Source organism: Canis lupus, chromosome 2 (assembly GCF_011100685.1).
Source record: "Canis lupus familiaris isolate Mischka breed German Shepherd chromosome 2, alternate assembly UU_Cfam_GSD_1.0, whole genome shotgun sequence".
Classification (NCBI taxonomy): Eukaryota; Metazoa; Chordata; class Mammalia; order Carnivora; family Canidae; genus Canis; species Canis lupus.
In genome coordinates, this window is record NC_049223.1 from 33,554,665 (window position 1) to 33,580,152 (window position 25,488).

The 25,488-nt window shown below is 45.7% G+C and overlaps 1 protein-coding gene across 18 annotated transcripts in view; it reads right to left on the reverse strand.

The window, feature by feature from the left end:
• The window catches only part of ZMYND11 (zinc finger MYND-type containing 11), a 129,851-nt gene that overhangs the window by 9,990 nt on the left and 94,373 nt on the right, over positions 1 to 25,488 (reverse strand). For 14 of the 18 annotated variants that reach the window (XM_038530251.1, XM_038530249.1, XM_038530246.1 and 11 more), the window contains 8 exons: positions 15,917 to 15,994; positions 13,831 to 13,923; positions 11,594 to 11,681; positions 10,998 to 11,053; positions 6,460 to 6,537; positions 5,367 to 5,485; positions 779 to 986; positions 487 to 555 (listed from right to left, as the gene is read on the reverse strand). In XM_038530251.1, coding sequence (XP_038386179.1) covers positions 487 to 555; positions 779 to 986; positions 5,367 to 5,485; positions 6,460 to 6,537; positions 10,998 to 11,053; positions 11,594 to 11,681; positions 13,831 to 13,923; positions 15,917 to 15,994 — 789 coding nt within the window. The remainder of the gene's footprint in view (positions 1 to 486; positions 556 to 778; positions 987 to 5,366; positions 5,486 to 6,459; positions 6,538 to 10,997; positions 11,054 to 11,593; positions 11,682 to 13,830; positions 13,924 to 15,916; positions 15,995 to 25,488) is intronic. The other 4 variants (XM_038530242.1, XM_038530252.1, XM_038530250.1 and 1 more) reach the window with 1 other exon arrangement.

The window sequence follows — 25,488 nt, forward strand, 5'->3', positions numbered from 1 at the left end:
GTGGCATATGAACACTACAGTCTTTGCTTTCCAGACAGACGAAAGAAAAATACCATATAAGACGTAAAACCCTTATCAATTTAGTCGCTGCTGTGGACCAGATTCATTAACAGATGTCCTGAGCATGGGTCACCAGATGAGTACCTGGTTTTAGAGCATGGACATACAACTTTGAGAGGCGGAGCGTAGCCACACTTTCCTCCAGTTTTTCAACGTTGACCTAACTGAAGGATCGGGTAAATGCTCCGCTTCTCATAATGCTGAGTAACTAGGAGAGCTCCAGGAAGTGCAGCAAAGCGCCCTCCCCGTGCGACGCAGACTCCAGGTTGGTGCGTGTTCTTCTGGCACTGCGGGCGGGCGGGCAGACGGTGGGGTTCCAGCTGGGCCGAGGGTATGGACGGCACCCCTGGGGCGGACCGTCGTGACCGCGACAGGGAGGCACTTCCTACAGCCGCCCACCTGGACACTGCAGGGCGGGCAACTTACTTCCTTTTTGGGTTCCACACTTTGATTACGTCGTCCTTTCTTTGCTCTTGGTTCTTGCGTGACCTTTAGCTGCGGGCATCACACAAGTAAGAGCGTGTTACTGCAGACACTACAGACAACAGTGAGCAACCTGTTCCCTCCTGTGCTCAGCTCCCCCAAATCCTTGCAGCCTCGGCCCTGGTGGGCTCGGGACCAGGCTGCGGGTGGCCCGTGGGTGGGTTTTGTACCAACGTTTGTAGAAGGGAAGGGCACGTCAACTGTGTGCACAGCCGCCTCTCACAGGGACACCCACCTGCTCATTACTGGTAGACGAGATGCTGGACTCCGCCTCCTCCTCTCCCCGGTCCTCGTTCTTGGACTTCCAGAACCTCCCTTCACGAAGGAAGCGCTGATGCAGCTCTAGCTCGTCACAAGCCTTCTTCCAGCCCATGCTGCGCTTCACGTGCAGCCGGTGAACGTTGACTGTGATGTCCTGTATGTTTTCAGAAGGGATCCATGCCCTTCAAGGAACACCAGAGGCACAGTTAGAAATTTCCGGAACGCTAGTAGACTCTATCCAGTACAAAGTAGGACCTGGGGCGATTCCTCGCCCCGAGGCTGTGGGGGACGGCTGCAACGCAGACGCTCACCGAGGAGAAAGCAGTGAGGACGGTCAGAACCGGAGCGGGAGAGACTGGCCAACGCACCGGCCCCACTGTGGGCTCTGGGCTCCGGGCAGCCCAGCCACAGCCCCCGCGGCTCCCGGCCCTCCTGCTGCAGAGGCACGCACACCTGGCTGGGGCGGAGGCCGGCAGAGCCGAGCGTACACACAGATCCGTACAAGCAGCAGGGCCCCGACACCGTGACCCACCACATAGCGGCTCCAGCACGTCGTTGTCTCCCAGGCACCCTGACTGACACAGAGGCGCCCGTCATCACGGCCAGGAACCCGCTGCGGGCAACACAGACCCCGAGGACTGGATGTGAACCCGTATGCAGCTCTACCGAGAAGGAGCCAAGGAGCCGACAAACTCCAGGAAACTTCCCCAGGCTAATGCCCCCCCACCGAGGGGCGCCCAGAGGCAGCGGACCACGGCCCACGGCCCCCGGGGGGCCGTGTCTGCAGCTGCAGGACACACCGCGGATGCGCCACGCTGGGCCTTCGGGCAGGACCACAGGGCACACGTGGCCTCTGCCGGGAAGGAGTGTGGCCAAGGGGACTCGGGGGGCTCTGGAGGCGGCGGGGGCACACAGGTGCACCCCAGGAGGGAAGGTGTCTCTAGAGCATCAAGCACCAGGGGGGAAACCAGCTCCAACACGGATTGATCCTGTCCGTCCTCCATGTAAATGTGCGCACTGTCAGCTTCCACTGTGGGCCTCCGGTCTCGGGGCTCACCAAGCCCGCCTGACGACTGTTTGGGACGGCCCGAGGCCATCGAAACACACACACACGCCTGAGCCACGGATGCAGGCGCCTGCCTTGCTGGCCTGAGCTGAGCTGGCTGCTTGGCGGTGTCCACACACGGTCAAAACGACACACCTGACTGCCGGGCTGTGAAATCTGAACTGCCCTGTGGTATTTTTGAATATTCCATCCACAGGGTCTCACCTGACATTAGAAACCCTACAAAATAAACATGTAAAAACTCTGACCTCTATTTCAAAGAGCACAGATGGAAGAGCTCCTGTTTGATCTTATGATGAGCTTGTGATGAGTTAGTATCACATTTACTCTTTAAGTCAACAGTTTGCATCGAGGGCCTCTCACGTACCAGGCAAGCGCCAAGTATGCTTTCACTTTTTAAATGCAGTGTATTTGACACAGATTTCTGCTGTTAGCAGTGCTGACTACCTGGGATGAATCTATGACCTGTGAGAGTACTTTTTCTCCTTAAATTGTCCATTTATCACTCGGATATAAAAAAATAATTCACATCTGTTCTTAATATGAGACATAATTACATAACCACACCTCAGTGTGGTTTATACACACATCCCTGTTCTCTTGGAATCACCTCCTATAGATAATCAGATTCCACTTTTAAAGAGGATTGCGGATTATGCAATATGATCTATAAAAAACACCCTACTCTTATAGGGGCACCCTAATAAAAAGAGGTCGGATGTAATTTGGCTGAATCTACACATCCGTCAGAAACCGAGGGCTTAGAGATGTGTTGGCGTTTAAGTGAACTCCCGAGACATGCTGCTGCTTGCCCGTGACTCCCTGCTGACTGCACACCCTGGCGGCAGTGGCAGCCTATACCGGGCATGCTCGTTTCCTGCTACCTTCTCCTCGGGCAGGCAAACCTTGCAAATCCTAGAAAAACCGCACTTCTGTGGAGCTGCCTTTCCTCCTGGAGCGTGACAACTTGCTCCGGGAGGGCCAGCACGTTCTGAACATACAGAAGGGACCAGTCCAAGACCATTTGTCTAGAATTTTTTTTCTCCCACTTATGTATAAAGAAAGTATGAACTGGCAAAATAGTATTTATTAGTAGTGACACTGTAGAACAGTGTGAAGTCCTCAGCACCAGAGATGTTTACTGAAACATGCCTACGGTTGTAAAAACAGTACGAATGAAAATGTGCGGCAGGTGGCCGGTAGGAGCTATCTCCTCTTGCTGTGTGACATGTTGCTTAATTAAAACTCATGCTTATAAATGTATAAAGTTCATTTTTTGAGACGTGAAATCTTCTAATAAGGTAGAGTGTAACGTGTTAAGGTCCATGCTTGTCACTGTTTACTGGGCCCAACTGGGCTGCCCGTGCAGCCCCCAACACGAGCACAGAGTGTCACACGTCATGTGTGTAACATACAAAGGATGACGTCAGCTGAGTTTCTGAGGGAGTCAAAAGTCATACGTGAATTTCTGATTGTGGGGTTCTTGGGCTCAACCATCAGCTGTATTTTCTACAGTAAAGTCCTCAGAGTCCCATCTGTCCAGAAGTGTTCCAATACAATCTTCTAGGAAATAATAAATTTAGGAGAAAAAACTCTGGAAATTCTCTCTTCAGAACCCAAGTGGATTAGCTCACACGTTCTTTTAAATATTACCTGTATTATACACTAAATGACAGAAAATAGCACGCATGGTTGGAGATACTTGTGAAGCTGTCTGACCATGGACGAAAAATTGTAAAATACCATGAAACAGTTCTGAGGATCACTTGTTCTGACCTAGAAGTAGCAGCATTTTACAAAATAACTGAAGTCTTGGTTTTTCTAAGTGAACTGTGTTTTATCCCACAAACCTTGTGCCCTACTGCATGGGTACCCGCAGGAAAGCTGGCCTTCACGAAGTATCTGCTGCACACCAAGCACGAAGCTCAGGTCATTCATTTCCCTGAGGCCCTGACCGAGGCCCCAACCGCATGCACTGAGGGACGAGGGGTCTGAGCCCGGAGGTTAGGAGCGCCGGCGGCCTTCCGGGGCTGCCCCCCAACACAGCCCTGTGTCCCTGCCACGCGTGCACCACCTGCCTGCCTGTCCTGACGGGAAACCAACACACCGAGTGTGATGCGCGGAGGACACTGAAAACACCAGCTAAGAGCCACATGATTAGCACACTCGTCTTGCTCTGAATGGTGGCATTACTTCTGTCTCCTGGCCGGACAAAAGCCTGCATCTGTCTGTGAGGGAACGGAACTGCTTGTTTCGAAATTAGTCACAGGTTTCTTGCCTAAACTTAAGATTCTTTATTTAAATTCAATTAAAAAAAATTCTTGCCACTAAACTTCTACTTAAATTAAATGAAAACTAAGTAAAACTTCACCACGGAGAGGAATACAGTGCCTCATGTGTAGATTCTCACAGCAGTGACAACTGCAGAAATACTGAGCCATTGGGAACACAGAAGGCACTTCATGGACTTGCCTTTCAGATCACGCAGTGGACGTGGTGCCGTCCCTGTGACCCCCGTGCCTGGGAACCCTCCTGGTGTCCGGTCAGCCCTACTCACGACACTGTTACTCAGAATGATACTTCACACTTTCTGATTTTCAATGCTCTATACATTTTAAGGCCCTGACATCACAATGAAAGAGGTAGCTACAATTTCATAGTACAGTTCACATTCTTTTATGAAGTACTTCATGTGCAAAAATAAGATCACAGTAACAAAAATAGTTTTTACTGTTGGGATACGTGTATTGTTACATTACGAAAATGTGAACTTTTACGCTTTGCTATACACATCTCCCTAGCAAAGGAACCTCAACATCTAGGTTGGAAACAAGGTCTGGGAGTTACACGTGTGTAATTCTTACACACGTTCTTAGACCACAGCATCAACAAGGCCTCCTGCTCCCGAGTCAATTACTTTTGTGTGTGGCATCGAACGGCGCTTTGAGAAGACAACCACGTCCTCTCATCGAAACTGTGGCACAACCACACTCTGAGAGCCCTTCCAAACCCCTGCCTTACCCCCATCCCAGCAAAAGCGAGCACCGCATCCCACCATGTCAGGCCCTAAAACTAGAACTACCATTTCCAGAAGTCACTGTCAGGCACATGCTGATGGGCAGGGTATGAACCAAGTAGAACTCAATAAAAACTGTAAAATCAGAACAAAACCAAAACCAAAAAAAAAGAAAGGTAAAAATGATAAAGTATTAGTAATTTCCTACTCTGGGTAGTAGGTTTCCTGGTTTTATTAATTTTTCCCCGCTGTGCTTATGTATTCTATTGAATCCTCGAGAAAAAAGTAAAAGCTAATTAACCAAAATCAATCAATGGGTAATAAATACAAAAGAAAAAAGAAATGATGTGATTTGTTTCTCCAAATTAGAATAAATTCCAGGCTATTTCAGATGGAGGGGCCCTCCAACACCAAGGACCACCTGATGGGAACCCTATGATCGCTCAGGGGTCAGCTGTGATGGTGCAGGGCCATGCTCACCTTTGGTGGTGGTGACCAAAGAAGCGGACGTCAACCTGGTTGTCCTCTTTCTGTAGCACTTTGGCGGGCCAGAATCCAAAGCCTTTCATTTTAGCCCAAACTAGTTCATGATTAGGTATCTGGAAATAAAATGTTTTACTTTGTCACGTTATTTTTAAAGTATTAAATGCAAGCACATCATTAATAATGAACAATGTAGGGGGCACCTGGTGGCTCAGTCAGTTAAGTGTCTACCTTTGGCTCAGGTCGTGATCCCGGGGTCCTGGGATCCAGCCCCAGCATCGGGTTCCCTGCTCAGTGGGGAGCCTGCTTCTCCCTCTGCCCTCTCCCACTCCCCCTCCTCGTGCTCTAATAAATAAATTAAATCTTTAAAAAAATAAATTTCAATTTAAAAAAATGAACAAGTTAGTAAATATAGTCCATTATCTTGAAAATATCTTTTTTTAGCTCCTAAACCCACAGAACTCTTTCCAGATTGATTCTGCCTTCAAGAAAAACATTATAATCTGCATGAGAGCAACGACATGGACCTTCTTCTCTCAAAAGAGACAGCCTGCAGCACTCGGGGACCAGGATGTCCCCGTGCCGGCTGAGGCATATGAGTAACACTGGCAAACACCTCGCCCTCACTGCTTCCTGAGGTGCAGACCAACAACTGGGAGCTGGGGAGAAATGTGAGTCTGAAGCCCTGCTCTAGGCCTACGGAATCAGAGAGGTGTCGGGGTGCCTGAGAAGCACAGGCCTGGTGCTGCCCCTCCAATCACGGGGAGTGAGCACCCTCCCGACAGGGCACTCCAGGCACACACGAAGCCTACACTTCTTGTGAAACACTGCGGGGAAAAGCAGAAAGTCACTTTGTTGTATATTAAGGGACCCAGAGTCTTTTCCTAAATTCCTCATTTTAAAGTCAGAAATGGATAATGCCAAGTGGTTACCCCTGGGTTTCAGGTGTTATGTTCAGTAAAATCACATACAATGTGATATAGATAAAAATATCGAGGAAGGATTATAATCCTTGAGCATACTGGAAATAAAATTTCTTAGAATAGTACATCACACGAGGTAAAAAACAAAATCACAAAATTTCACATACACAAGGATAGCAGAACCAATTGTCAGGACGAGCATTTGACAAATAGAAGCAGTTCTTGCAAAGCTGTAGTTCATCCAGCTAAAAAAGAAAAGCAACTATTTTAGCCTACGTAAAACATGAACATTAAACTCTATAAAACAGATCCATTTAAATTAACATTCTCATGAGCATAATCATTCTTGATTTTCTTCCTAAGCTCAAATATTTCATTTTTTAAATAAATACTACGAGAGATACTACTTTCCTGTTCAAACCATCTCCAGCGTGCAGGTGGCACAGTTCCTCTGTAGCTCCACACACCTGGCCTCCTGCCCAGCCTGGCTCCTGCCTTCTCTCTGGTCGGCTCACACTCGAAATGCTGCACCCTCACACAGTCCTTTCAACCTGCCCACATTAAACACCCAGGACCAGGAGCAGCAGTCCTTACATTGCCTCCTCCCTCGTTCTCTGCTCTACTCCTTTTTTCACGCTCATAAAGAAATGTATTTTATCTGTTTCTTTTTTGAGTCTCTTTCTTCTGAGTACAGCCCCATGAGCAGAAAGCAGGACCTTGATCACCACTTTATCACTAACACACTGCACAGCACATAGCAGACACTCAATAAATATTTAAAATAAATATTTATTAACATAAATAAAATAAACCACACACATATAGGAAACCTTCCCTAATAATATGTATTTCATTTATTGTATGAATACAATCTTTGTGGGTTGGGGGGGGTTGCCTGTGAAATCTATATAGGAACTCAAACGTGAATCTTTCATTCCAAGAGATAAAACATTTCTGCACAATGAAGGAAACCAACAAAATGAAAAGGCAATTTAACGAATGGGAGAAGATAATGGGTTAATATCCAAAATATATAAAGAACTACCACACCTCAACCCCCACCCCCGCCAAATCCAATTAAAAAATGGGCAGAAGAATTAAATAGACATTCTTTCAAAGAAGACATCCAGAAGGCCAAAAGACACGTGAAAGGATGCTCAATGTCACTGATCATTAGGGAAATACAAAACAAAACCACAATGAGATACGACCTCACACTGGTCAGAATGGCTAAAATGAACAAGTCAGGCAACAACAGTGAGGACGTGTAGAAAGGTGAGCCCTTGTGCACTGTTGGTGGGAATGCAAACTGGTGCAGCCACCATGAAAAACAGTGTGGAGGGTCCTCAAAAAGATAAAAAATAGAACTGCCCTATGAGCCAGCAATCCCACTTCTGGGTATTTTTGTGAAGAGATATTTATTCGAAGAGACAGATACTGCTTCTTGGCCTTTTGGCTAAGACCAAGTGTGAAGAGATACAAGCTCCCGGATCTTTACTGCAGTGTTATCCACAACAGCCAACATATGGAAGTATCCATCAGTAGATGAATGGATAAAGAAGATAAGGTGTACTATTCTTCTCAAACTATTCAAAACAACAGAAAATGAAGGAAAACCTCCAAACTCATTCGATGAGGCCATTATTACCCTGGTATCAAAACCAGATAAAGACTCTACTAAAGGGGAGTCTGGGTGGCTCAGTCAAGTGTCTGCCTTCAGCTCAGGTCATGATTGCATGACCTGAGGGTCTGGCAATCAAGCCCCACTTTGAGATCATCCCTGCTCAGCGGGGAGTCTGCTTCTCCCTCTCCCTCTGCCCATCCCCCCTTCTCGTGCTTTCTCTCCCTCAAATAATTTTTTTAAAAGACTCCATTAAAAACCAGAATTACAGGCCAATATCCCTGATGAACATAGATGCAAAAATTCTCAGCAAAACATGAGCAAATTGAACCCAATGATACATTAAAAAAAAAAGATCATTCATCATGATCAGGTGAGATTTATTCCTGGGTTGCAAGGGTAGCTCAATATTCTCAAATCAATCAACATGATTCACCATATTTAATTCACCACATTTAAAAAAAAAATTCACCACATTAATATAATAAAAGGATAAAAAACATGATCATCTCAAGAGATGTAGACAAAGCACCTGGCAAAGTACGATATCCATTCATGATAAAAATCCTCAACGAAGCAGATTTAGGGAACATACCTCAACATTATAAAGGCCATCTATGAAAAACCCACTAGCGGATATAATCCTCAATGGGGAAAAACTGAGAGCTTCTCCTTTAAGGTCAGGAACATGACAGCAACATCCACTCTCCCCACTGTTGTTCAACATAGTACTAGAAGTCCTAGCTGCAGCAATCAGGCAACAAAGAGACATAAAAGGCATCCAAATCCACAAGGGAGAAATCAAACTTTCACTATTTCTGCAGGTGACATAATACCCTATATAGAAAACTCAAGACTTCACCAAAAAATTGCTAGAACTGATATGCAAATTCAGTAAAGTCACAGGATATAAAATCAACCAACAGAAATCTGTTGCATCTCTATATACTAATAATGAAGCAGCAGAAAGAGAAAGTAAGGAATCAATCCCATTTACGACTGCACCAAAACCAAGATACTTAGGAATAAGCCTAACCAAACAGGTAAAACACCTGTACTCTGAAAACTACAGAATACTGATGAAAGAAATTGGAGATGACAGAAATGGAAAGACATTGGAAGAACAAATATTCTTAAAATGTCTCCATTACCCAAAGCAATCTTCACATTTAATGCAATCTCTATCAACATAGCAATAGCATTGTTCACAGAGCTAGAACAAATAATCCTAAAATTGTTATGGAACCAGAAAAGACCCCAAATAGCCAGAGGAAGGCTGAAAAAGAAAACCCAACCTAGGGGCATCCCAGTGCCTGACTTCAAGCTGTATGACAAAGCTGTGGTCATCAAGACAGGATGGTGCTGGCACAAAAACAGACACATAGATCAGTGGAACAGAACAGAGAATGCAGAAATGAGACTCTGTGGCTAACTTATCTTTGACAAAGAAGGAAAGAACATCCAGTGGAAAAAAGCCTCTTCAACAAATGGTGTTGGGAAAATTGGATAGCCACATGCAGAAGAATGAAACTGGACCCATTTCCTCACACCATAAACACAGATAAACTCAAAATGTATGAAAGACCTAAATGCGAGACCAGAATCCATCAAGATCCTAGGGGAGAACACAGGCAGCAATCTCTTCAACCTTGGCTGCAGCAACTTCTTGCTAAGACACGTGTCCAGAGGCAAGAGAAACAAAAGTAAAAATGAACTACTGGGACTTCATCAGGATAAAAAGCTTCTGCATAGCAAAGGAAACAGTCAACAAAACTAGAAGGCAACCCACAGAGTGGGAGATGAGAACTGCAAATGACACGTCAGATAAAGGGCTAGTATCCAAGATCTATGAACAACTTACCAAACTCAACATTCAAAGAACAAACAATCCAGTCAAGAAATGGGCAGAAGACATGAACAGACATTTCTCCAAAGGAGACACATACATGGCCAACAAGCACATGAGAAAATGCCCAACGTCACTGATCATCAGGGAAATACAAATCAAAACCACAATGAGATACCACCTCACACAGGTGAGAATGGGGAAAATGAACAAGTCAGGTAACAACATGTTGGCGAGGATGCTCTTACACGGTTGGTGGGAATGCAGGCTAGTGCAGCCACTCCTGAAAATGGAATGGAGATTCCTCAGAAAGTTGGAAATAGAGCTACCCTACGACCCAGCAAATGCACTACTGGGTATTTACCCAAGGATACAAAGATAGTGATCTGAAGGGGCACCTGCACCCTCACGTTCATAGCAGCAGTGTCTGCAATAGCCAAACTGTGAAAGGAGTCCAGATGTCCTTCGACAGATGAATGGATAAAGAAGATGTGGTACGTACACCGTGGTATTACTCAGCCGTCAAAATGTATGAAATCTTGTCATCTAAAGCAACATGGATGGAGCTAGAGGGTATGTTACACAAAATAAGTCAGAGAAAGACAAATACCGTACAATTTCACTCATGTGGAATCTGAAAAGCCAAACAACAAAAATAAAAGCAACTCATAAACACAGAGAATAAACTGGTGGTTGCTGGGCGGGGGGGCCAATGGGGGGGCGCAGGAGCTTGGGGCACAGATGAAGGTAGTACATCACAGGGACGAACGGGGCAGTGCAGGGAATGCGGTCAGTCCCGGTGTGATGACAGCGGGTGGTGCTGGACGGGACCACACTTGTCCTGATGTGCAGTGAGTGGCCGATGGACCGGTAGCCCTGGCACTAATATGACACCATACGTCAACTACACTTCACTTTACAAATTAAAAAGAGGGTAACATTTATTGAGTGTCTGCTCAGTGTAACACAGCTGCCTGCATCATGTAACCGACGCCCTTGAGAGCAGTCACAGAAGAGGAGACAAACTGTCTTTGTTGAAGCCACTTAACAACTAAATCTAACTCCCAGGATTTCTCTGAGGAATCTTCCCCTCTACTTGGATTATTTTCCATGTACGTCAAACATGGAAATAAAATATTTAAAGGAAATAGCAAAACCGAAGCACATGTAAGAGTGGAATTCTGAAATGAGTCAGTCCGGAACACGGCAAGAGCGTCGTCAGGAGGCGGGAACAGTACCTCATGGCAGGTGTCCTTATACAGCATCCGGGCTATGTCGGCCTGCTCGCTGTCTGCTGTAATTAAAGGCAGAGATTACCTATTACCAGCCATCGAGAAACACAAGACTGTCAAAAGCAATACAAACATTTACATGTTCTTTTGGTGTGACAGGAGTGGACGTATACCATTTTAAGTGAAAATGTCTATTTTAAAGTTGAGGTAGAACAACACTTTATATATAGGCGGCTTCCACGTTGCTTTCAACAGAGGCCTGAACATCTAGGTACAGGGCGGCCTCTTTGTTTCCCTGGGAATGACGAAGACGTTAACGTGGAGGATCCGAATAAGCCAAAGTGCTTATAAAAAGCCTCTCAACTAAATTTACCTATAAAACCATAAGGTATAATGTTTCACCATGTGGTGTGCCGAGTCTTTGGCCAGTCACTTCTATAAGCTCTAACCACATCACCAAATATTTTCGAGTTGCAACCTCGACATTATTGCTTACAAATCATTAAAGTGCGGTTTTGAATGTCACATTTTATCAAAGATATTTCCTGACATGAGACACGAATGACATGGAGAAACATGTACAGAAAAGAAAACCATTCAACCTCCATAGAAAATCACGGTGTTGTGGAGAAGCAGCTGGGCGTCCGCTTTGAATTCTTCGTAACTTCGGTACTTTCCCTCGTTCACCTTCTGTGGAGGACCAAGAGCAAGACGGCGACAGTTACCAGGGACAATTCTGGTCTGCGTTACACAAACAGGGTGAGAGCACAGGAACAGGAGAACATCCCAGAACGACACAGCGCAGCTGGGACAAGCCTGCCTGTGGCTGGAAGCGCGGGCAGCCACTGGCGACCCCTGCGCTAGGCTGGCTGCTGGCTGAGCTCCAGCGGCCGCGTGGGCCCCTGGACAGAGCGCCTCGGCCGGCATGCCAGGGAGACCCCAACTACACACCCGCCGCCTTGTAGCATGAAGACTAAGAAAAAGACAACTGTTCACCTCTGTGACGCTTTACCATCACCGTGAAGACAATACACTTCTCATTCTGAATTGGAACTAGGAACTGAATTGTAAAGAATTTTAAATTAAAGTCCAAGGTGTTTCTCTGTGCACAAGACGGTGCAAGGGCTCCTCCGTCTACGCCAGAGGCTGTGCGGGAAGGATCTCTCCCAGGGGGCTCCCTGCTGCTCTGCCTTTAGCTGCCAGAGGGAAGGATTATGGAAGGAATCTGAGGGGATTTTGTGGAGGAGGCAAAGTTTTTAGAAGGGTATATGGCAAAGTAATTTAAAAGTAGCAGGGAGGGATGCCTGGGGGTTGAGCATCTGCCTTTGGCCCAGGGCATGATCCTGGGGTCCTGGAATCGAGTCCCGCCTTGGGCTCCCTGCAAGGGGCCTGCTTCTCCCTCTGCCTGTGTCTCTGCCTCTCTCTCTGTGTCTCTCATGAATAAATAAATAAAATCATTAAAAAAAAAAAAGTAGTAGGGAGGCATTTTCTTATCCTGGTGGTACTTTTAGGAAATCAGTTTGGAAATTAGAATATGAAGGCTTCTAAAGAATAACTAAGATCCTGCCTTTCTGCAGTTGTCCTTCCTTCCCAACGGCCTGGGAGAAACACCCTGATGGAGGTCCCTGTCCTGTCTGCCAGCGAGGGTCACAGGGCTTATTTACAAATATCCACCTATCTAAGCCCCACTCTGAGTTTCTGACTGCACTGGGTTCCCCGGATCTGATACATACCCAGGTGGAAAAGCCCTACCGCACACATCCAAAGCAACTTTGTGATTTTTGATGTTTGCACCATCATGGCCTGGATTTGGATCTGAACTGCAAGCTCCCGAAGATAGAAAAATCGTGTCTTCTTGTCTCTTTTCCCTACAGTGCCTGTTGTTCATGGACGGCCCCTGCTAAGCACCATCAGCCCACCTAGTACTCCCCACGATCACCCAGGGTCCAACGAGAGGAAGCTGGCAGGTGTCTCAGAGAGAGGAAGCAGCAGAGCAAAGTCAGGGCAGGGAAGGGCAGAAAGGTGGCTGTGCTCATCATGGTCCTTCGAGACCTTAGGGGTTAGGAGAAGAGGCTGTGCTTGAGGGCCTGAGACCCAGGGGCACGAGGTCAAGTGAGAGCTCCTGTTTCACCCCAGGCTCTGCAGCCACTGCACAGGGAACGACCTTCCTTTACCCTGGTCCTACTGAAGCACCTCAGTCCTTCCCAAGGCCAAGGGAGAGGAAGTCATTCCTGTGGCCTCCCTGTAAGCTGTTACAGACAACCACAAGATCCTGAATTCAAAATGACATGTAACGTACAGAATTAGTAATCCAGCAACCCTACTGGAAATGCATTGAAATGATCTACTGGATTTTACTGCAACTCATAATTACATATTAACAAATCCTCGGCTAGAACAGGTAACATTAAGAACTCTGAGCCAGTTCTCTGGTTATAACATCTGTGTCATTCAAGTCCCAAGACGCTAGTCCTATTCTCTAGCGCTTCCTGAGAGCCAGCCACTCCAGCCAAGAAACCATGTCCAGACGGGAGTCCTTGGATCTGGAGCAGCAAGTGGACCAGGCTACATGCCCCTTGTAGTCAGCAGGTACCAAGAACTCGCACATGGCTTACCACCAGGGCTTCTCAGAGAGGACAGCTGATGCGCACACAGAGCAAGCGCACGGCAGCCATGCGGCAGCAACACCCTCGAGGGCCCAGCCTGTTATGTTTTGGGAGGAGGGTGGGCAGCCACTCTATCAAGAAGGAATGGCAATCAGAAGCACGCACCGGCAGGAGCTACTGGGTCACCGGGAGCCCTGGGTGTATTGGGAACAGGCCAGAGGGCCTGGCTTTACCTCCTGGATGGTAGGGACGTCGACCGCCGAATGCACCAGCCTCCGATACATCGGGTGCTTGTTGTCCTTCCCCTTTTTGTTAAGGTCGATAGCCTGAAAGGTCATCAGACACATCAGATTTAAACACAGCTGGAGAGAGGCAAGTGAGACAATTTCTAAACAACAGAACTTATATACAGGGACTACATAGTTTACTATGACATTTTTAAGATTCTGATAGAACAATTACTTTGGAAAACTCCACTTCGTTTTGACACTACCAATCAAAATGTTCATTTTGACAAATGGAATTACACATGCAAAAACATTCACGTTTCCACAACGGGGAAAGGACCATAAAGGGGCCAGCTGACTGGATACCTTCCAACACCCACACACAAACACAAAGTCAAATGGAGACACAAATGTGAAACCTGAAATTACATAAATCCTGAAAGAAGACAGAGGCAGTACACTTCTGCACATCAACTTAGCAATATTTCTCTGGATATGTCCCCTGAGGCAAGGGAAACAAAAAGCAAAAATGAATGAAAAATTTCATCAAGATAAAAAGCTCCTGGGATCCCTGGGTGGCGCAGCAGTTTGGCGCCTGCCTTTGGCCCAGGGTGCGATCCCGGAGACCCGGGATTGAATCCCACATCGGGCTCCCGGTGCATGGAGCCTGCTTCTCCCTCTGCCTGTGTCTCTGCCTCTCTCTCTCTGTGTGACTATCATAAATAAATAAAAATTAAAAAAAAAAAAAAAGATAAAAAGCTCCTGCCTAGCAAAGGAAACAGGTGACGAAACTAAAAGGCAACTTACAGAATTTAAGAAGATATCTGCAAATGTCTTATCAGATTAAGGGTTAGTATCCAAAATCCATAAAGAACCTATCAAACTCGACACTCAGAGAACAAATAAACCAATCAAGAAATGGGCAGAAAACATTAATAGACATTCTCTGGAGAAGACATCCAGATAGACAACAGACACATGAAAAAAATGCTCCACACCACACATCACTAGGGAAATACGAATCAAAACCACACTAAGATACCACCTCACACCAGACGGAATCACTAAAATTAACAACACAAGAAACAACAGGTGCTGGTTAGGATGTGGAGAAAGGGGAACCCCCCTCTTGCCCTGTTGGTGGGAACACAAACTGCTGCAGCCACTCTGGGAAACAGCGTGGAGGGTCCTCGGAAAGCTAGAAATAGAGCTACCTTACGACCCAGCAATTGCACTGCTGAGAATTTACCCCAAAGATACAGATGCAGTGAACCTCAATGTTCATAGCAGCAATGCCCACGACAGCCAAACCATGGAAGGAGCCCAGCTGTCCATCAACTGATAAATAAAGAAGATGATAACACACACACACAATGGACTACTACTTAACCATGAGAAAGGATGAAATCTTGCCATGTGCAACATCGTGGATGGAATTAGAGGGTATTACACTGAGTGAAATAAGTCAGAGAAAGACAAATACCACATGATTTCATGGGATCTAAACAACCAACCAAACAAACAAAAATAAACAGACTCTTTAATAGAACAAAGTGGTGGGTGCCAGAGGGGAGAAGGAGAAGGGTCAGAATAGGTAAAAGGGATGAAGAGGTACAAACCTCCAGTTATAAAAAGGTATGTCTCAAGGATGAACAGGGCAGCATGGGAACACAGCTAATAATACTGTCCTAACACCGTGTAGTGACAGATGGTGACTCTACTCATTGCTGAGTATTGAGCTCTGTGTACAAACGTGGAATCATGGTGTTGCACATCTGCCACTAATAGAATATCATATGCCAACTACACTGCAATTAAGGATTTTGAAAAACAAAAGATGAAACAAGAGAAATGTATTTGCAGAGAGTAACAGTGACAGTTTAATCTAAAGCAGCTAAAGAAAAAAAAATAAAGCAGCTAAAGAAATGTCCATCAAAACAAAACAAGCCTCTTATGGAATAATTCACCACACGAAGGCAGTACGGTGGCGGTGTCCTGCACCCTTTCCCCTGCTGTGGGTGGGTACGTGCCGGTCCTCACTGGTCAGGAAGGACCTTGGCTGGAGCTCGCTGAGACCCTCTGCAGGACTTACCCTCTCCTTCATGCGGGAGACGATGAACCGCAAGTATGTGCTCATCTCCTGTTTGTTTGTGTTTTTCTTCTTGATGCTCTGTTAAAAATAGAAAAGGCCAGATATAAAATATGATTATTTACCAGTCTGTATTCATGTAAAAGACTTTTACATATAAAAGATTACAGTATGCAAAGATTGTATCAAGAGATGCATTATTTCCAACATATCTGATACAGAGAAATCTTTTAAAAGTGCATAGCATTTGATGTGACAAAATGGAAAATATTATGTTGTACTTGGCATAATACCTTAGAGAAATATGCATTTTTTCTTGATATTTAGAACTTCAACCATTTCCAGATAAAACAAATGATGACATAATAATGACATGATGTAGAATCACTTACTTTACCAAGAAAATTAAAAATTAAAAAAGTCGGCCAAAACCCTTTAGGGAGCATTGTGAATCAGTAATACCGGATGGTGAATTTCGACACACACTAATCTTCATGTAGAAGGTCACTGGAGTCCACGTCACCTGTGAACTGTGTACAGCACAGCTGCACACCTAACTTCTGTTTTAAGAGTTATGGGCTCTCTTTGGTAATAACTCCAATTTCCATTAGCCTGACCTGCAAAGCCAATTAGGTTCTCCAATCTGTCTCTGAAAACCTAAATTCATGTGATGAGGCAAAGACAGGATTCTACCTTTTGTGTCATTTCTAGGCAGCTAGGAAGCAGGGACAAATGTCCTGTTTCCTCCATTGAGACTGAGGCCTCCCGGCAGAGCCCTGGCCCCGCGGACTGGGTGTGGTCGGTACGTCCCAGCTGCCCTTGCCCCCTCGGGCCCCCAGAGGACAGTCCTCCGCCCCTTGGAGTCGTGGCTCCCAGAGAACTGTGCCACCAGGGAAGTCCTCCTCATGGTCACAGACTGCAGGAAGGAGCTAAGAATTCTTTGCTGTGGCTAAGTGAACTGATGACCCCCACACACAACATGAAAAATGGACATTTTCTTCCTAGAGATGTGGTTTCATGCCCTCTGTGTTTAAAGTGTTCCCTTCCCAGGATGCCTGGCTGGCTCAGTTGCAAGAGCATGCAACTTTTGATCCTGGGGTTGTGAGTTCAAGCCCCATGACGGGTGCAGAGAGGACTTACATAAAATTTAAAATAATAAAAATACACTGGCCCCTTCTTTCCACTTCTCACCTGGACTCTGGCCTAGAGAATTACTGCTTCTGTTGCACTCGACTCTATTTTATGACCTGTGCACGCACACAGCTTCTAATTTATGCCCACTACAGAGCGGTTTCAACACCATCCATCCCCAGAGACACTGGTGGGACGTCTGTAAGCAGAAGTCGGACCTCCCCGTTGAGCACACGAGCTGACATTTCTGAGGGAAGGCCCCTGTGCTCGTATCTGTGTGTTCACTCCCGCATTTGCTCACGGACCAGGTGGCTGTGACGTGCAACCGAGACCAAGCACCCGCAGTATTCGCATGGAGCTCACCACACAGGGCATCTCCCCGGACTCCAGGGTTACAGTCTTTGGGGCAAGGGGCAGTTCTGGCGTAGCTGTGGACCTTCATGTCTAACAAGACCCAGAGCAACACGTGGGAAGCTGCTCCGTCCAGTAAGCCGGCACCTCAGGGAAGGGACAGCTGTGTGCACCTGCTCCCCACACAGGAGGGTAGGGGGCTGTCAGGGGCCTCAGGGGATGCAGGGCATGGTCAGCTATGTGTGACGCTGGACCAATGTTTTTGCAACATGGATATCCTCCCATGCACTGCTTTCTACACTGAATGAACACCTGGAGGGACTGTCAGATACATGGATGGCAAAGGGTAAGAGGCCAAGCAGGCTGTTTTCCTCACCTTTTGGGACACCTGCATTCTCTTAAAAAGAGAAGAGAATGAAAATGAAAGCTTTCAGCTACATGCTCTATCACATTAACTCCAAAATATTCTGGATATGTTCCTAAAACCACTGATCCCAAATACCAGTCTGATATTTAAATCACAAATTTGTGTAAATTCAAATAAAACAGCAACCTACATCAGGTTACAAAGTCTTATAACACCATCTGTGGAGTTACGGTTGTTTTAATGGGTGACATGTAATTTAGGGGAAATACACAACCAACACTTCACGCAACGAACTAGAATTTCAGGGCTCACTCCGTACTGCTCCAAACTCCCCTCGATGAAGCAGAGTGGGAATGCCCTCCTCCCAAGGTCTCCGTTTCAATACCTCAAGCTCCACCTGGGGAGCCCCTGAACAGACGGGTGTGGAGTGGGGACTCTGGGGACAGTGGCCCTCTCCAGGCTACAGGGCATTCCGCATCTGTGCAGGAAGATGGTTTTTCCTCACTGTGCTCTCAACATCAACCTACAAAGTACTTCGCTGTTTGTTAAAACTTAACCCCCTTGGTTTTGTGTTTTTTAGAACCTTAGAAAATAAATCGATTCAAACATCTCTTCTGGTAACGAAGGCTCTCCTGAAGATGTAGATGGACTGCAGTGCACGTGAGCACTGCCGAGGACACGGGGTTCTGGGCCTCATCTGCCCTGGGCACCCCCGGGGGTGGCAGGCACCTGCTTCCCACACCTGCAGGCCGTGGGGCTCGCTGGGGGCGCTCACGCCAACAAGAGAGAGACCCTGAGCGCACGCGGCCTCTCCCCACAGCTCTAAGAGACAAAATATTTGCCACAAGATGCTTCCGCACTTGCTCATCTTGTGAGCTTGCTTTCTGACACTTCCCTGTTTTAATTTAGAGGTTTAATATTTCACTGAAGAAATGAATGGAGCATTGCAGCCTCTGTAGGATGGCACCATATGACTTGTGAGGCTTTCCTAGGTGACGTGGTATGAGCTGCCCATGTGACAGTCACAGCACTGTTTCAACTGTGCCTGTCAGCCAAACCAAGACATTCAAAGTGACTTAAGAAAAACCCACTTTAACAGAAATTGGAGTAGCTTCTAAGGTAAATGATATTCTGTTTGTAACATAAGTAAGACAGCTCTTAACGGCAAGGTCAGAAAAACAAAAATAATGCAGGTGTGCTACAAACGTGTGAGACACCCTCTAAAGTGAGATGCTCTCAAGCACACAACAGATGACCAAGGGGCTGCGTTCCTCTATGGGGAGAAAATAACAGAAAATCTCAAACATCTTCCCGAGTATGGGATTCTTACCACTGTCACAAACAACTGCTGAGGCCAGAGCAACCCGGATGAGGCCAGGTGGATGCCACAGGGAAAACACAAACCAAGCAACGCAGCCACACTCAGGACCTCACAGTGGTTCTGGCGAGAAGAAGGCACGAGTCACCTTTGATCCTGTCAAGGCTCCTCCTCAGCTGATTCCTGACCACGATGCCCAAGCAACGCTAAAGAACACATGCTCAGGACAGAATGGTCTGGAATCCTTAGTATTCCTTAGAGATCCAGCTTTTCAGCTGCAGAAACGTATTTTAGCAAAAAAAGAACTTGTGGAAATAGCATCTCAACACACCTGGTACCCAAATGAGAAAACTGTGCCATCAGAGATCCAGGGATGTTTTCCTCAGATCATGAATCTGTGCCGCTAGAGTGGACCAAACCCACATCCCCCAGTCTGTGACTAACCAAGACGGATCCCTAGCATCCGTAATATTTTTCCTGTCATAGGGCTAGACCAGCAGTCAACAAACCTCCTCTGTGAAGGGCCGTTAGTAACTATTTTAGGCTCTGAGGACATAAGGTTGGGGTCTGTCCCCACCACTCAACCTTGCACTCATAATTAACACGTGCACTGCACAAGCACAGCTGTGTTCTAGTAACACTTTGGGATACTGAAAACTGAATTTCTTATGATTTTCACAGGTCACAAAATATTATTCCTTTTTGATTTTTCTTCAACCATTTAAAAATGTAAATCCCATTCTAAACTCACGAACAGTACGCAAACTGGCAGACCTGACTTGGTCCGTGGGCTGTACTTTGCCAACCCCTGGACTAGACTCTGTTCTGTGAAAACAGCGTCCACACTGGTCCGGCTCAGCCAAGTCTTCACCACGGTCTTGTACGATATGCGGCACAAAGTAAGTGCTCAACAAAGACTAGCAGGTGAACTGCTGGTCGTTGTTACCAACTTCACTGCCTACTAGAAAAAATATTCTATACAGCTGAACTCAACTCAAGCACAGAAAAGCCTTCCAAATGTGAAACACTTATTCACAGCCAAGCTGTGTCAGCATTCTCTGGCCACTATAAACCGTTTTATTTATTTGTGGTGTCTATACCGCCTCACCACCAGCTGACACCTAAATACCGCCTTGGCCTCCAACCACAATGTGCGTGAGCTCCCAGACATCTGGGGCACCTGCTGGAAAGTCCTCGGCCCCAACGCTAAGTTCTCAACAAGCACCCAGGCGACTGTGGTGCAAGCAGCCTCTAGTGTTGCTTCAGAAAGACACACATCTGTGTATAAATTACCCATATTACTCAAGGAATCGGGAAGCTCCAAGCTCTCCTCAATAACTATCTGTGATCGCAGTGAACATCATCTACACGTAAACTGCCTGTGTTGTTAGGGAAATCAGAGGCCCTACATGCAGTAAGTACTCTCCGCAACCACCTGTAATGATGGGCTACGAAAGAATCCTCGTTTGTAAGAAACCCGGTAACTGAGACGTGCACAGCAGAGCTGGCCTTGTGGACATGGCCCAAAGTCCGGCCACTTCTCCTTCCATAACTCAGGGGTCCCAGGAGCCCCTTAAAGACAATCATTTACCAGGCTAATTTTCTAAAAATATACCTGTGTTCAGTCTTTGTCACACCCCACTGCCAACATAGGGACGTTAACTCTCCTCTCCAAGACCGGAGGGCAAAGCACCCATCTACTGCCAGCGTGGAGGGATGAAAACGCGGAGTGCCCACTTCTGTATGTGGAACGCACCGCGTGTAACCACATGGGTCCCCCTGTGGCTCTGGCCTAAGTCCCAGAGCCATTTGCATCTGGCTTCCTGGCAGTAGCTTTTTTTTTTTTTTTTGTACTTAAAGGGATTACAATTTAAGTTTTAACCCTCCCTTACACTGTCTCCTTACTCACAGGTAAAAGCTGGAGGTCAGAGGGTGAGTCAAACTAAGAAGAGCATGCTGAGCTGGATTCCTGGAACCCGGCCCTCCCGAGTTGGGACGGGAGCCCAGAAACCCCGACGCAGAGTTTCCAGACTACTTGACCGCGACTCACAAACAGCACGGAACGTTACTCCAGCTGTCCCTACACTTCATTGTTACGACGGCAACTCCTTCCTGTCTGATTGAGGCAATGTGTTTTGCCTCAGTTCAGATGATACGATCAGCTTTGTAGCAGCCGACATATCAAAGCACAGTCTCAAATTAATTCCACATGCCACAAAAATGACTGGAATGGTAAAAAGAGGCCGTATTTCTACACCCACTACATCCTCATACTCACAAAGAAATCGCTCAACTACCAGCTAGGGAGAGAGGAGGGTGCTCCACACGTCGAGGACTCTCATCCCGACATCAGACGCCCTCGTGGCGGGCGTGTGGGTTCCTCTGAGCGTGTTCCACGGGTGGGAGAACAGGAAAGGGACATCCAGGGACACGTTATGGAACACAGGTCTTAGGTCTTACATCGACTTGTTCCTTTTCCCTCCTACATGACACTACAGAACAAGACTGGAAACACCCGGGCAGCAGGGACTCTTCCGTGGGATGTGCTTCCCCACTCTCTTCTGAACATCGGGTACCCGCCCCAGGGCTCGGGTCTCCTCCTCTGCTCCGTAAGGCCGTCAGCCACAGGAACACTACCGGCCTCCCTCCCACCTCATCCCCTCCTACCGCAGACATCTGCAGAGACAATAAAAGGTAACTGTGCCCATTTTGTCAATAGTTTAAGTTCATCAATACTGGAAACATCAAATGAGCATTTGTGTCTCTAGATTAAGTTGGAACCATTCTGATGTAGAAACTGGCTCAACTATCGTCTCTTAACCCTCAAAGGTCAGGTTTAATTAAAATTCACCCATTCAGCAAAAGATACATCAGGAAGAACAAATAATGTACCACCACCCAAAACACTTCACACCCAACTCCAAGCTTTCTGACAGGATGTTAAACTCATCATGGGAGACAATGCAGAAAACGTGTGGTTTTCTATCTTGTTTGGGTCCAGGTCATTTTATAAAGACGTTAGACCACAATACATGAGATTTTATAGTTTTAGATGCTAGATCTAATTTGTAACACTCTCTGGCTGGAACAATATTCCTGTCACCTTTTCCTACTGTCAGGCCTGTGATGAAGAGTTCAGCAGCCTCAGAAAGGACTTGGTTCAGAAAAAGATCTCCCCCTCCCCCCCAAAAAAGAAAAAGATCTTCTCAAAAGTAATTTTGTTTTTTATGAGTATAAAAATATGATCCAGTTGGCTTTAAAAACTGTAAAATATATTTGGTTACTGTTCATTTTGTATTTTTAAAATAATACTTTGTCTACCATAAAACAAACAAACTAAAAAGCTTCTACTTCTATTTAAAAATCAAATCTCATTCTACATTCATTAATATGGTTAAAATCTGACTTACCTACATTCAGGGTGAATGTATTAATAAACTTCCCACACTGACAGAGGGAAACAGACCAGAAGGCAAGGACAGTTACACTTTCATGGTAGACACAGGAAGGACAGGTTTTCAAAACAGGTTCATTTACCATTTTGTCCTATTCATTCTGAACATTAAATGAATGACCTCCCTACTTTGGAAATTAAAAAAGACCTATACTGCCTACACACCAAAAAGAATGAAAAATGGATTCACAAGTAAATTTCTATCTTGAGTTTCAAGAAATAGCTTTCATCATGATTTTTTTAGCTGTCTCAGCAAACAGAAGTTACAGTGCAGATGACTCCACATAGCTCACCCAGAACTAAGCTGACATTTACAAGTCGGGGCCAATCCGTCCGACTCCAGGTGGCCCCTCATGGCAACAGAGTCCTGGTTTAGCATTAGTTAAAAACAGTGAAGTGGGATCCCTGGGTGGCGCAGCGGTTTAGCGCCGCCTTCAGCCCAGGGCGCGATCCTGGAGACCCGGGATCGAGTCCCATGTCAGGTCCCGGTGCATGGAGCCTGCTTCTCCCTCTGCCTGTGTCTCTGCCTCTCTCTCTGTGTGACTGTCATAAATAAATAAAAATTAAAAAAAAAAACAGTGAAGTTCCTTCATTTCCGTTATCTACCAAATAGAAATGCGGGTCGTGAGCCTGATAAGCCTGCTCGCACGCCCACTGGACACATGCGCCCAGGGCTCCCACAGGGCAGCGGGGAGAGGACACTCCAACCCCACAGAAAGGTCTGCCAGGGAGCATGTACCGGCCCCAGGAGCGATCCTAGGGTAGCTCAGAAAACATCCGTGTGTCCATATATTAAAAAAAAAAAATTCAAAACGTTATCACCAAACATTATTATGATGTTCACCAGCAGAAGTAGAAGCCAGAAAGCATGCGGTGCATGCACACATATGAACATCTGCATACGTATGCAAGCACACACCGGCACGGACAGGAACACTGACATGCAGCATATGTTCACACAATGCAACTGCCACATGCATGTGCACGTGTACATGCAACACAGATGCACAAAGAAACCCCTAGTCCCACATCTAAGCACATGCACACACACACATAACACACAGACAGCCATGCATGGACACATACGAACACATACATGTGTGTGCCCACACACACACACACACATATGTAGGCTTATGCACACACACAGGCCTGCCTTCCATAACTGAAGCGCGAAGGATGAGGTGATTTTGTAATTCGAAAACTATATAAAAATGAAGCAAAACTGAAATGACACATTCATTTGTATCCCATCACACTGGTAACAAAGACCTGAGAAATACTTTCATGTTGGCATAAACGGGTCTAATCTTCTAAAGGGCAATATGGTGATTTTTATCACAAATTAAAATGTGCCCATCCTTTAAATTTATGAATTCTACCTCAATAAACTTATCCTGTGAAGGTGATCACACAGAGTGACATAAATATGTTATTTATACGTTAAGTTTCTTTCCTTTTAAAAGATACAACTGACTACACTGTGTATTACAGATTTATCTTTTAGACAAATAAAATCTTAAAAGCTATTTCACTTAAAGGTTATGATTTTCTAATTTTTTTCCTGAAATATTCATGGCTATTTTAGGCATATAAAATTCAAATACACTTGACTATAACAAAATACAAACTTCATTTGCACACAGAAGTAACTCATAGCGAGACGACTGCTCTCAAGTGTCATGGTTCTGGGCACAGTGGGACGAGTCCCCTGACAGAGTTTCAGCGCGATCCTGCTGATCAGACAGGATAGTGGGGATGGTGGGAATGTGCATCAGGAGGAAGTAAACTGAGGCAACACCCTTGTAAAGAAACCTGGGATAGTGCTGACCTGTGCGGATACACACTACATTCGGTCATGTGCTTGAAGTTATGCAAACACAGAACAAATGGATGGGCACACACACACACACGCACACGGGGAGGGGTCTGTGAGGACATCCACCTGCTGTGTCATACAATTTCTGGAAATGTCATTTTTAACTTATCCTTCTCTAAATTATTTGAATTTTTCATAGCAAACTATAAAAGAAATAATTTTAACTCCCTCCCTTTTTGTAATGAAGGAGAGTTCCATGTTAGAGTGCTAAACAGTACGTTACTAGAATTTTTTTCAGAGCAAAATGTTAACATGACATTCAAAGGTTACTTTTCAAGAACAATCTATTGTGTCTCTACAGTTTAATTATTTTTTAGAAAAGCAGATATTCCAAAGAAATATCCTCAGGGTCGTGAGATTCTTGAGATTATGAATGTTAATAAAATTATTTTAAATACAGAAAACTTCCTATCATTGCCTTCTTAAAATATCTGGAGGTAGTCCGATACAGGAGACAAAGCTACTTGAACTGAAGCAAATCTGGATAAGGCTAACTGCTGGCTGACAGAGACCAATTCTCAGGGACATTTTCATCGCCAGAGTGGACAGAGTATACATAATAGGAACAAAAGTCTTCCAATTGCTGTAAAATACTAGAAATCCTCAAGTTTAGGTAGTAATGGATGACTTCCACCTACTATTTCAACTTGCACTGGAATATGGCCCTGGGCATCTTATCTTCAAAATCTGTCATGAGTGTAAGTGGTTCATCTACGCTCTTTCTAAGCCCTGATTGGAAAGGAGACTGGAGAGACTATTCTGATCTGCAACCACGTTCTTTGGTCCCAGTCTATAGACTCTCTGGCTCATTAAGTGCAAGAACATTTAGATCGCCTCCTTTTAGATCACAAAAATGGTTTTACTTCAAGTTTTGACGCTGTTTAAAAAAACAAATCAACTACAAGATATTTAAAATCTCATTAGAATTTCAAGATTCTTATTACCCCTTCTCCCGGAATACCGGTTCTTCCCGGATACCGCTAAGCATGTATCTTTTTCTTGACTGTAAAGATTAAAACGATAGAACAGATCCTACACAGAAACAACTATTTCTTTAGATGTTTTAAAGCTCAAA